The 12,194-nt window shown below is 35.7% G+C and overlaps 1 protein-coding gene and 1 pseudogene across 5 annotated transcripts; both read left to right on the top strand.

Moving 5' to 3' along the window:
• The first annotated feature begins 1,321 nt into the window (after window positions 1-1,321).
• LOC122020632 (protein disulfide isomerase-like 1-5) lies at window positions 1,322-11,227 on the top strand. 5 transcript variants are annotated; one of them, XM_042578634.1, is made up of 16 exons: window positions 1,322-2,010; window positions 2,382-2,511; window positions 2,692-2,857; window positions 4,422-4,540; window positions 4,937-5,017; window positions 5,099-5,185; window positions 6,075-6,146; window positions 6,239-6,307; window positions 6,967-7,044; window positions 7,152-7,286; window positions 7,639-7,692; window positions 7,769-9,038; window positions 9,144-9,242; window positions 9,401-9,511; window positions 9,584-9,899; window positions 11,103-11,227. In XM_042578634.1, the coding sequence occupies exons 1-12, from the start codon at window positions 1,499-1,501 to the stop codon at window positions 7,883-7,885; spliced, it is 1,620 nt and encodes a 539-aa protein (XP_042434568.1). In that variant the 5' UTR covers window positions 1,322-1,498; the 3' UTR covers window positions 7,886-9,038; window positions 9,144-9,242; window positions 9,401-9,511; window positions 9,584-9,899; window positions 11,103-11,227. The 5 variants fall into 5 exon arrangements, with proteins under 5 accessions (XP_042434568.1, XP_042434569.1, XP_042434571.1 ...); XM_042578635.1 differs by having other exon boundaries at window positions 11,040-11,175; XM_042578637.1 differs by having other exon boundaries at window positions 9,584-9,885; window positions 11,040-11,170.
• LOC122019500 lies at window positions 8,010-11,633 on the top strand (annotated as a pseudogene).
• The last annotated feature ends 561 nt before the right edge of the window (window positions 11,634-12,194 follow it).

Here is a 12,194-nt window from a genome sequence, read left to right as displayed (position 1 = left end):
TTCCCCATCTTTTACGCTTTGCCTTCAAGAGCTTCCTTTAGTTTTGTCCTTGTTGTCGGGTCTTCCATTGCCAAGATGCTTCTCACCTCCCGGACTTCAACCTTGCCAAGAGCTTCTCGCTCCGAGACTTCATCCTTGCTAAGTCACACTTGGACTAACGTTGCCATACTTGGACTTACACTTCCAAGACTCCACTTGGACTTTCACCTTTGCCAAAATCTCACTTAGACTTTACCTTTTTTAAGATCACACTTAGACTTTTCTTATTGTACCTGCATCCTGTACGCTCATATATCAAATATAACAATAATCTTAACTTAAACCTTTGCCAAACATCAAAACCTAGGGTCACATAAATTGTTCCAGCAAGTTTTACATTAAAAATCTAACTAGCTAGTCCAAAACCAATTATATTGTGAGGAACTTTAATACCATCAAGCCTAATCATAGCATCTCTAAGCATACGACCATCATGTGCAGAACTTTCTCATACAGGTAAAATATATATAAACTGCATGTTTGGACAATAAACACCTAATACATTCGAAGTTATATTTAACTTTGATTAATATACCGTCTAAAGAACCTAAACAAACTTATCATTTAAATATTTTGAAAAAACAATAAGTAAGGTGACCTTTTTTGTTTCCAATAAGTTATAATTTCAAGAAATACAAATACAAAGTACCTTGAAACACTGCCACCGATCGTCTTAACAATCTTCAATAATAGGAACTGGTTTTTTAAGCAAAATAGAATGTAATTTCTGTTGGTCCCCTGACGGTCAACTAGAGGAGGGTGAATAGCCTGAAAACACAAATCAAACCTTCCTCGACATTTCAAACTAAATTAAGAAAACACTTATATAATAACAGAAAGTAAATACATAAACTAAAAACAGAGACAAGAGAATTTACCAAGTTTGCAATCAGAGGATTGCTAATCCTAGATAAATGAAGCTCACTTAAATCTACTTTGGTGGAGTAGCCTCTTTACAATGTTGGTAGCTTATAAAAGTAGTATAGCAGACTTAGAAGTGTAAGCACAGAAGTTGTTGCAAGTGTTATTCTAACTACAGAAATCAGGACGACATTTATGGAAGTAATAATAATTACTTGTTATTTCTATTTTAAATAATAATAATGAAATATGTTTCAAGTTATTAAGAATAATAAATAAAAAAACAAGTTATAAATATTATGGAAGTAATTTTGAAGATGAAAGTAAAGAAATCTTATAGAAATATTTATTTTAAAGGTAATGTATTTGTTATATTTGTATTTCCAAATCTCTGCCGTCAAATCCATTCCCATTTTATTCCCGCACCCACAAACCAAACGCCACCTAAATTTCATTATTTTTCTCTTCGATCTCCTGCTTCGCATTCCAATCTCCTTTCAAATCTTCGCCGTCGCTGCTTCAACAGCAATTTCATTGTTTTTCCAGAAAATTTGAAGCAAAAAAGCAGTTTTTTTTTAGTTCCGGTACGTCTTTCAGCATGCCCGTTTCGCAAAGATTTGTTCTTGCCACTGTTCTACTCCTTTTCCTGCTCCAATCTCTCCTGCTAGTTTCCGCATCCATTATCGACAACGAAGAAGATGATCTTGAGGGGCTTGAAGAGCTCCTGGCGGTAGATCAGGAGGAAGAGCAGGAGAAGGGCGGCGGCGGCGGCGGCGGCATCCAGAACAAGCTTTCGGAGGCCGAAATTCTGCGCCGCGCTCAGAAGATCGTTGTAGAGCTCAGCAATGAGAACGCCGAGAAAGTGGCTCTCTCGAACGCGGCCGTTCTGCTGCTTGGTTATGCCCCTTGGTGCCCCAGGAGCGCCGAGCTGATGCCGAAGTTCGCAGAGGCCGCAACTGCGCTTAGAGAGATGGGAAGCAACCTCGTGGTGGCGAAGCTCGATGCGGAGAGGCACGAGAAGGCTGCGAAGCTTCTTGGAATCAAGGGTTTCCCGACGATACTCCTCTTCATTGATGGGTCGCCGCTGGCTTATAGGGGTGGATTTACCAAGTAAAAGAGCTCTTCTTCTTTCCATGATGATTTCATACAGTTTCTGGACATATTTTCACGAGATTGAAACATTTTACTAAATGTGGCAGTCTTTGTAAGAGTGTGGTTAGATTCTCTAAAACACAACTTATTTTAGTTTCTATTCACTTTTGCCTTCTTTCTAATACCCTGATAAAGTGTTAAGTCACTGTGTGTTGTGCACATTGCAAGTTGCAACATACATAGGTAAAGGGAGTAACATTTGTTTGTCATCTGCTTGTCTTTGTAATTGCTGCTGTTCACATGGTTCCAGCTCTACTATCAGCAACTCTTGTCCGCAAAAATTGTTTATCAAACGATTACTAAAGAGGAATTTCATCTTCTAAATTCAGGGAGGAGATAGTGATTTGGGTGAAAAAGAAGACTGGTGCTCCTGTTATTCGATTATCTTCTTTAGATGCAGCTGAGGAGTTCCTAAGATGGCATCAGATTTTTATTATGGGCTACTTTGAAAATTATGAAGTATGTAATTAGAATTCCCTTTTAGGATGCACCATCACTTGACTTGATGTTTTCATTTTGTTAACTGTTGACTTCTTCCTGTTATTTCATGTTCTTTGGAAATGGGAATTGGAATGTTGATGCATAAGTCTGTAAGCAACATCTGCAAATTCTGATGGTTTCTGTTAAATTGTTTTGCAGGGACCCGAATATGATGAATTCCTCAAAGCAGCCATCACAGACAATGAAATCCAGTTTGTTGAAACCATTGACAGCACCATAGCTAGGCTTCTGTTCCCAGATGTTGAACTGGATAAGAAATTCATAGGACTTGTGAAAAGTGAGCCAGAAAGATTTGAGAAATTCGGTAAGTTGGTGAGTCCAGTTAGTATAGTACAATTTTTTCCTTGGCTTGGAGAACAAATGAGAACTAGAAACTTGAGCTGTTTCCAGAAAGAATGACTTTTATGCTCATTAAATCTTAGTCTTCTTTTCTTTGTCGTCTGAAAGTATTTCCAATCTCATTTTGAGTACCAATTTCAGCAGTTAAATTTGCTGAATGTATGTTGTTGTTAAAGCCTGATATGGGAAATAGTTTTTACACGTTGCTCCGGCATTTTGTGCCTTCTGAGTTTCCTTGAACAGGTTAGACTCGATATGCATTGGCTCAAGCCATATCGAGCATAGAGATACATGCCGGTGTTTCATGAACTAATTTTTCAGTCATGATGTAGAATCTGATTGCTATTTGTCTGTGCTCAATGCATTGAGTCAAGAGATAAGCGGAAGGAATTTAGATATATTTAGTTTCCAACTTTCTTTTGTTCTTGAATGGGTTTAACTTTTAATGCATCTAACTCAAACTAGGTTTGTTTCATCTGCGACCAGTTTGCCATTTCTACATGAGTTTTACCTGCCATGTTTAGAGGTGGCTCTAAACTATTACAAAGCATAAACTTTGTTGATTTCATATCAATTAAATTACATTTCATTTAGTTAAACAAGAGTTGCATATTTTATATGTTATATATTGTCAGTCGTATATATGATTAATTAATAATCTAGTTAATTAAGCAGGAGTTATGACTTGCATCCCTTCCCCTTCAACCTTCCAAGTACCTATTCCACCTTCTACCATTCCACGATCTGACAGGGTATGGTAGCACCAACGATCGGTAGATCAATTTCCTTCATCATCCGCCCTTTCACTATTATCTTCCCTTCACTCCTTCCCTTTTCCTTCCATTTCGGTAACTCAATGTCACTACCATTTTTTATGTCCCTTCTGGCATACCTTTTGCCTCATATGATCTTACAAGAACATTGCTTATGTTTGTCATTTTAGCATCCCTACTAGCAATCCTTCTTCCTTTCACAATATTCTCAACAGTTCGTTGCTTGCATCCTCCCCTGCCTCCATAGTCCTATATATAATTACTATGGATTATATATTTTGCATTCAATTGCATCATCATTGTACAGTTTTTATCATTATAGATTCTAATATATTTTTTATAATTCTGTCGTTAGAGTTTTTCTTGATATGATTTTTTATGTAGTATACTTTATATTTTGCTTTTCTAAAAAGTTAAAAATCATGGAATTCTCCAAATTCCTTGGAAATTAAAAATCCCCAAAACCCGAACCAAAAAAAAAAAAAGGGTTAAGATCTTTAAAATTTTTGGGCATGGCTCCAGGTATGAAAATTACCCAAATCAAACCAGGTTGGGTCACGTTTTGTAAAAAAATTGCCCCGGCCCCAACATGCCCCATGCTCCATGCCCAACCCTAGTTTGTAGTCCTAAGGTTTCTAATGTTGATGATGTTTTGATTTCTTGGTTCTGTTTAGTTTTTTTTAATAAGATTTGCAACATAAACTGTTGATGTTATATATATATATATATATAACCTTTTTTTCTTTGCTTCTGCAGATGACAACTTTGAAGAACATAGGATCTTGCAGTTCATAGAGTACAATAAATTTCCTCTAGTTACTGAATTGACTGAACTAAATTCTGCTAGAGTATATTCCAGTGCAATTAAGCTCCAGGTTGTTGTTGCTCCTTTGTACTTGCATTATTTACGCTCTTATATTTTCTAGAGAAATTCTATGACTCGTAAAATTTAAAATTAGAAAAAGTTAAAGAAAACAATGTCTGAAGAAAGGCAACTGTTTATATCCAGTAGCGAGCTAATTTGTTGTTATCCTTTATAGGCTCTCACTCCTTGGAAGACGATACCTAATTGATATATTGTATCTGATCTCTCTTGACTAACTGTCTATTAATTAGCATGTACCTTGAGATATTAGGATTTCTTGTTTGAGGGGAGAGGAACCCAATTGAGATCAGCCGATTCAATTTAGAATAGAACAATTGTGGAACACGATAATTTCTGACAATTGCACCTGTCTGACAATATTAATGTCAGCTCAATTTATTTCTAGGTTTTTATTTTTTCAACTCCTGAGGTCGTTGATGGTCTTCGACCACTAATTCAAGATGTTGCAAAGTCTTATAAGAGAAATGTAAGTAAAATAGTACTGCTTCTTAGAGTGCATTTCTTACTTGGATTTCCTGAGGTTTGATTATATTGCTTAACAATGCAGATAATGTTTATATATGTAGACAATGCTCAAGACAACCTTGCAAAACCATTTATGACTCTTTATGGACTTGAATCCGAAGAGCCTATTGTAAGAATTCTATCACTTGATTTTGTTATTTGTAATGCTCATCGTAAAGCTATAAAAACTCATGGTATAATTTGATAATTAAGCTATTTTGCCTCTGTGTGTGTTGTGTGTAATTTTGTTAGTGGTGGGAATTAAACTTTTATCTAGTTTGAAACAAAGATGAGATCTTGATCCAAATTTGCCATAGAAACTAAATGAGAGGCAAATTTTCTACTTGCTTTTCCCAGACTCAGGATTCTTTCTTTAGATTGGTTGTACTATTCTAAAACACCATCTTGATCAAACTGGACAAAGCTTAGACCATGGGCGGTCACATGAATCAAGTATACCAGGCTCAACATAACATATTATCAACCGTAAGAGAATAAGAAGAGGGTTTCAAACTCATGACTTTAGTTCCAATTGTTCGTTTATATTTTGTTTGGTTATAATCAAAACTTTATACTATAAGGAAAGGGCCCTGTGATACTATATGATTTATGGTATTTCACAAACTAGGACTCAGCTATAGTAAAATATGTGATAAATTTCACTCCTTATCTTTTTTTTTTTTTTTGAATATCTTTGGAGGCTTCCAGCTTGCATTTGCTAGTAGTTCTTGGTTTTACATTCGATGGGCCATCAAATGCTAAGTTGACTCTATCCAGTTCCTTGATAACAAATTATCTTCTCTACTTTCAGCATTTGGTCAACATATTGCATGCTTAAATTCTATTTCACTTATTTGACTTGTTCTTCTCAGTTGACATTGCCTATCTATTTTTTTTTTTCGCTGCCATATTGTTGTTGTTTCCATTTCAATGTTCGAGTAATGTTTTTTTTTTTAAATATTGTCTTAAGCTTGTTATCATGATCAAATAAGTTACGAGGTCATTCCTTCGATGCACAGGTTACTGCATTTGATAATAGAATTGGTTCCAAGTACTTACTGGAAGCAGATCTTGCACAGAGCACTTTGGAAGTAAGTTGAACCACTCTGCAAATTTCAACTTTTGACCGAACACTTAAAGGTGGACCCTTCTATATGATTATCTATTTGGGTCAACTTTACAGGAGTTCTGTAACCGATTTCTTCATGGTACTTTGCTACCATACTTCAAGTCAGAGCCAATTCCTAGTGAAGTACGTATCATATATGCAATTACCAATTTTGTGTACACAATATTCATGTTAAACATCCTGCCATAGCTTCTCAACTCATATATGTGATTGCCAATTTTTAATTTTTTTTTATTATTTTTTTTCCGGTCACCCCAGGGATAGTTAATGAGACTAACTGGATTATCATTTTTTTTAACTGATATTATTCCCTATAAGCAATTCTTTCGAAACACTAAACGTCACATTTTCTTTAATGGCTTTAAATGTTTTTTGGTCCTTGAGAAGGAAATTTATTGTTCTGCAAGGATTTTTTTTTTTAAATCACCCATCAACAGGAACGCATCAACTGTATGATAATAGTATGATCGCGATCATATAGATTTAATTCTATAGGTAATTAAAAATAAATACCATAATACTTCATTTCCATGAACCATGAGAATCTAAGTATGTAGAATTAAGGTAATTATTAATTTTACATCTGCAAGAGAAATGACTAACTATGATACGTTTACGCCCATTATTCTACTTTAACTCTTCTGTTGATTCTTTTTCTCGTATATGTTTTATTGGTCATGTGAATTTGGAAGCAAATTTCTTCAATACTTGTGTCTTTTGTTGTATTGTTATCGTATCATGTTCTAAGTCAGTTCTTTTTTTTTCTCTCATGAATAACACAGAAGGCAATGGTTGAGAAGGTTGTCGGTAAAACATTCAGTGCTTCTGTCTTGGAAAGTGTCGAAAGTGTATTTTTAGAGGTATTCCATTTTGCTTGAGTCAGCTTGTAGTTCTTTCATTTTTGAAGGAGTTACTGGTGAAACATTTGTCTGCGTGTTAACAATAAAGGCTTTGTTTTGAGCTATAGGTCTATACTCCATGGTGCATGGATTGTGATGCTACCAGCAAACAAGTACAGAAATTGGCCGAGCACTTTAAAGGACTGGAGGATTTGAAATTCGCCAGAATAGATGCTTCTTTGAATGAACACCCAAAGCTGGAGGTACTGATTCAAGCATCACGAAAACAATAGGGAAACTAGATTGAAATTCTTTATAGTCGCCTTTAGTTTTCCGGTATGCAGATAATTAGCTATCATCTAAAGCTTGAGTAGATTCCAGATTAGTGATTATACATTATAAATACATTATTGTGCTCCAAATTCAGTCAAAATTGTGTGGAAGGAATATTTGTTAAGAAGAATCATAGGCATTCAGCTTCACTTGTCAAACAAAAAAAAAAAGAATTTTGTTCATAGTTCATCGGATCCTCCAAGTCTTAGCATTAAGTATTTACTTCAATATGTAGCATATTCATCTTCTGTTTTAAATTCACTATTTGTATTGCAATTGCAGATAAACAACTACCCGACGCTTCTACTCTATCCAGCTGGAGATAAGTCGAAACCTGTATGTATTGCCCATATCGATACTTTGTCCATTGCAATTGCTTTATGTATTGTAACGAATGTACATCATTTTTCAGATAAAAGTTTCCAAGAAGTCAAGCTTGAAGGATTTCATTGCTTTCGTAAAAAAACATGCTAAAGCTGATGAAGATAGAGGAATTCTGGAAAAGGAGGAAAAGAAACAGGAACTGTGATGAACAAAATGTTACAAGTAGATTCTCATGGATTCGCAGCGAGGTTTATTGTGATCTTTTTTTTTGTTTTCGCCTGATGATGAAAGGGAAATGAGGTTTAAGGACTTGCTGCTGAACGCCAGGAATGCCGTCGTATGCCCCCACCTACCCTTTGCTTCCCCATTCTGTCTCCTCGCTTGATCTTGTTTTCAGAGACAGTAGTTCTTCTCTTTGTTTCGGAAGATTGTTCTACTGAATTGTCTTCAGAAGATTGTTCTACTGAATTGTCTTCAGTTTTATGGCGCCTCTTGTTCCCCTTTCTGTTTGCTGATGATTATTGTAGACGAATTGGTCTTGCGAATTGATTAATATAACCTGTCGGTTTGATGTAATGACCTTTTTTTTTCTTTCCCTCTAATTTCATCTTTACCTGTTTTCTTTCGTTTAAATGTTTTGCCCTCCAATCTCAATCAGTGGATGGTTTAAGAGACCCAGATATCAACTGCAACTCGGCGCTTTCTTTGGAAATTGTTATCTTCTTGGTACCATTTCGTAAGCAAAATTCTTACTTGCGTTCGAAATATCTCCGTTTGTTGGTAAGACAGTTTCAGCCATCTCTATTCTGTAGGAGCTGATTACTGATAATCTCTCAGCACTTGAATTGTCATTATAACAAATAAATTTGGTTTTCTAGCTTCTTACTTTGAGATATATATATATATTTCCTGGAGAAACGTGGTTTTGGTGTCGTTGAAGCTTTGGAAAATGGACTATGAGGATGGCCTGAACAATCTCTTCTTTACTTGGTAAATAATTTGTGTGGCCTGAATTCTTAACAATGAATTGCATGCTAGTTCACATCCAAAGTGTATTCTTTAAGGACCATTAATAAGTCTTGAATGGCTAGTTTAGTCTCTTCCTCTTTCTGTTGATTTGATGTAACCTAGAGATATTTTGGTTATCTCAGTGATCCGTTTCTTGCCTTTGCAATCTTGGCAGTTCTTTCATTATCTTTTTGAACTTAAATTCGGATCTTGAGAACTTATCCTAACTATTAATTGTAGATGTCACAAACACCTCTTCATGTGCAGCCGGATGTAATAATACCAGTATTGTAAAATACCTGCTCGAGCGGAAAGGTGTTGAGAAAATTGAGTTGGAGGCAAAGAACATGGTAGGCTGAGCCAAATAATCCATTCTTACCAGTGTTAACTTCTGTAAATGTATTCTCCTGCATGATAATCTATTAACTGGCATTCCTTGAACCAATTTATTGCAGTATGGTGAGACACCGTTTCATATGGCAGCAAAAAATGGCTGTAGCAAATCTGCAAGACTCCTACTGGCACAGGGTGCTTCACTTGATGCAAAAGTTAACGTAAATCTTCTATAAGATTACTTCACCTTTCTCTTAAAGCTATTGTTGTTAAGTATTTGAATTTCATTGTTTGCAATCTTCTTGGCGAACACATAGCATCTAGTGCTCATGTAGCTCCTTACCACTGTTGCATTTTTCCTTTTTAATGTCTATTGCAGAATGGGATGACTCCACTACATCTGGCAGTTTGGCATGCACTACGGGCAGAAGATTGCAACACTGTGAGCACATTGCTAGAATACAATGCCAATTGTAGTGCCAAACATAATGTATGCTTTCATTAATTTTGTATCAACAGGTCAACTTAGAAATTTTGAAGGGAGATTTGATATTCTTTGTAGGAGGGCATGACCCCTTTAAATCATCTCTCGGAAAGTGCTAGTCTGAGAAACTTTGAGGACTCCTTATCAAGCACATGGAAGAGCAAAGGAAATGCAAAGCTATTGAGTCTTGTAGTGAAGCAAAAGCTAAGATGGATGAGTTTAAATCAGCTATTTCAGGTATTATTGGATTGCAAGATCTCAAAATGCAATTGCGCAGATGGGCGAGGGGCATGCTTTTTGATGAGAAGAGAAGAGCATTTGGATTAAATATGCTCCAAGAAGGCCTCCACTTATGGCTTTCCTTGGTTACCCTGGAACAGGTACATGATAATAGGTAATGGGCTCTCCTCTTAAGTTGAAAACACAGGATGTATGTTTTTCATTTTGTAAAGAAGTTTGGCATGCTACTAGTACTGCTTATTTAGTCTACACATAGAAAACCAGTCATTTATGCTTTAACTTGGATGCATGGTTTGAGCATGCACAGAATATGGTTGTCTCTATTAGTCGTCTGAAAGGATTTTCCTATTTCTTGTTTCATGAATTTGTTGGTAGTTTGAACAAATTAGAAATATGGGAAAGAAGTACCCATCCAGGTAATACTTCCAAAGGAGTTGCAATCCACATTTTGGGTAATATGAGTTCAAGCAATGCTTTGTTTCTGTTGGACTAACAAAGTAGCCACTCAATAAACTGTTAACAATTTTTTTTGTTGAGGTCTGTCGTATAGAAGTGCTCAAATAGGATCAATGATTGATTTCTGTATTTCTTCCTAATCCTAATCTGTTTTTAGTTGCCACCATTGAGTTTGGAACCCTAAAAAGACTCTTGGTGATAAGCTGGATGGCAAATTTTTCGCAATCACATGTTTTGATTCCATGACACAGGTTTCTGGTGCGATAGATAGACTTTGATTCCTGCACATGGCTAATTGCATCACCTTTTGACGTTCCATGTGAATAGTTCTCTTACTAGATTTGGAAAACGGAAACGTAAAGAAAATTAAATAACTGTTTATTTTGTTTTGGTTTTACTAATAATATGGTCTAACATAGTGCTCAATGCCAAGAACTAGTCCTTGTAGTCCATCACAAATAGTTGGGACACAGATTGTCATTATTGTCTAAATCCTTATTGAGTTTGTAATATGATATAAAGGTTGTCTCCCATTTTCTTGCTGCTTCTATGATTTGAATCTGCTAAGTGTTGGAATGGTTATTTTGTTTGACACGTAAGACAATGGTTGCTCGCGTTCTTGGTAAACTCCTCCATATATATATAGTCGTTATTATCCTGATATCATGGGTTTCCTTGTTTACCTTTGTTTAGATGCACTAGACGTCAGTATCGCACCTTGAAACATTGTTAATTTCTCACAACATTGCTTCTAGTATCTTGTTAATTTCTTAGTATGGAAAACTTCAACAAACTTTAGAGACCTCTATAGTTAAATTATGATCTTGTAATTTTGTAGATCTGTGAAATCTTCATACTGTTAGACTAAAGATCCTGATGCTACATCAAACAATTTCCCCAGATAAGTGAAGCAAAGGGAGGAATTCTTTTTGTAGATGAAGCTTCAAGATTGATTCCAATGCAAAAGGCAGACGATAAGGACTATGGCTTGGAGGCACTAGAAGAAATTATGTCTAATGGATAGTGGTAAAGTGGTGGTGATTTTTTCTGGGTACTCAGAGCCAATGAAACGCGTGATTGAATCAAAAAAAGGTTTTTGTAGGAGGGTGACTAAGTTCTTTCACTTCGACAACTTCCGTTCAACCGAACTCGTTCAAATCCTTCATCTCAAAATGAATAACCAGGACCAGAACAGTTTCCTCTACGGATTCAAGCTCCACTCATCCTGTAGCATCACGGCCATTGCAGAGCCGATCAATAGTGAGATGACTGAGAAACAGAGGAGAGAGATGAATGGAGGACTAATAGATCCATTACTTGCAAATGCTCGTGAAAGTTTGGATCTTCGACTTTATTTTGATTGGACACTGATGAGGTAGTGACAATAACAATGGAGGATCTCAAACTTGGTCTTCAGCTGCTCACTCATTGATGATTCTTCTAGGCTTCTTAGAACATTTTACTTCTTGTAGCCAGAGTACATACCAGGCATCGATCAAATGCTATGTGTCGATAAGCTCGATTAGTTTGTTAAATATAATTTTTGGAATTGCCAACTTTTTTTTTTTTCATTTCAGAGGAAGAATATTTGGCGATGGATTAAGGAATGCTTCAGTGTTTGAAACCTATAATGTAATTTGTAGATTGGATTTGATTCTATAATGGCATTATTAAATGAGATTTCACATATTCAGAAGAAGGAAAAGACTAATTGTTCGATTTTATACGAATCAAATTTTGTTAAATCACCCCTCTATTGATCCATCATAGTAAACGGAGCATTAGGGTTCTAAAAAAAGATAAATAAATAAAAGCATTGTGAGAAGGGTGTCTTGTTTTTCAAATCAGGTCGTCTTATTTCGTTTTTTTTTAATTAAAAAAATGTCGTATTTTATTGTTCAGCCTTAAATAATTATTCAATTACTTTCTAATATTGTTTAGAGGACTGTTACTTTTTTTTTTAATCAGTCGTAAGCGTTATAGCATATGTACT

Source organism: Zingiber officinale, chromosome 9A, assembly GCF_018446385.1.
Source record: "Zingiber officinale cultivar Zhangliang chromosome 9A, Zo_v1.1, whole genome shotgun sequence".
NCBI classification, from domain to species: domain Eukaryota; kingdom Viridiplantae; phylum Streptophyta; class Magnoliopsida; order Zingiberales; family Zingiberaceae; genus Zingiber; species Zingiber officinale.
Note: the sequence above shows the minus strand (reverse complement) of the source record. Positions and strands in the feature narration are given on the sequence as shown.

What these genes read in the sequence shown, in the direction of transcription:
- LOC122020632 (XM_042578634.1), top strand. Translation starts at nt 1,499, where the DNA reads ATGCCCGTTTCGCAAAGATTTGTTCTTGCCACTGTTCTACTCCTTTTC. An exon ending in CAAAGTCTTATAAGAGAAAT is followed by an intron (nt 5,018 to 5,098) that starts GTAAGTAAAATA and finishes TTAACAATGCAG; the next exon opens with ATAATGTTTATATATGTAGA. An exon ending in TTGCACAGAGCACTTTGGAA is followed by an intron (nt 6,147 to 6,238) that starts GTAAGTTGAACC and finishes TCAACTTTACAG; the next exon opens with GAGTTCTGTAACCGATTTCT.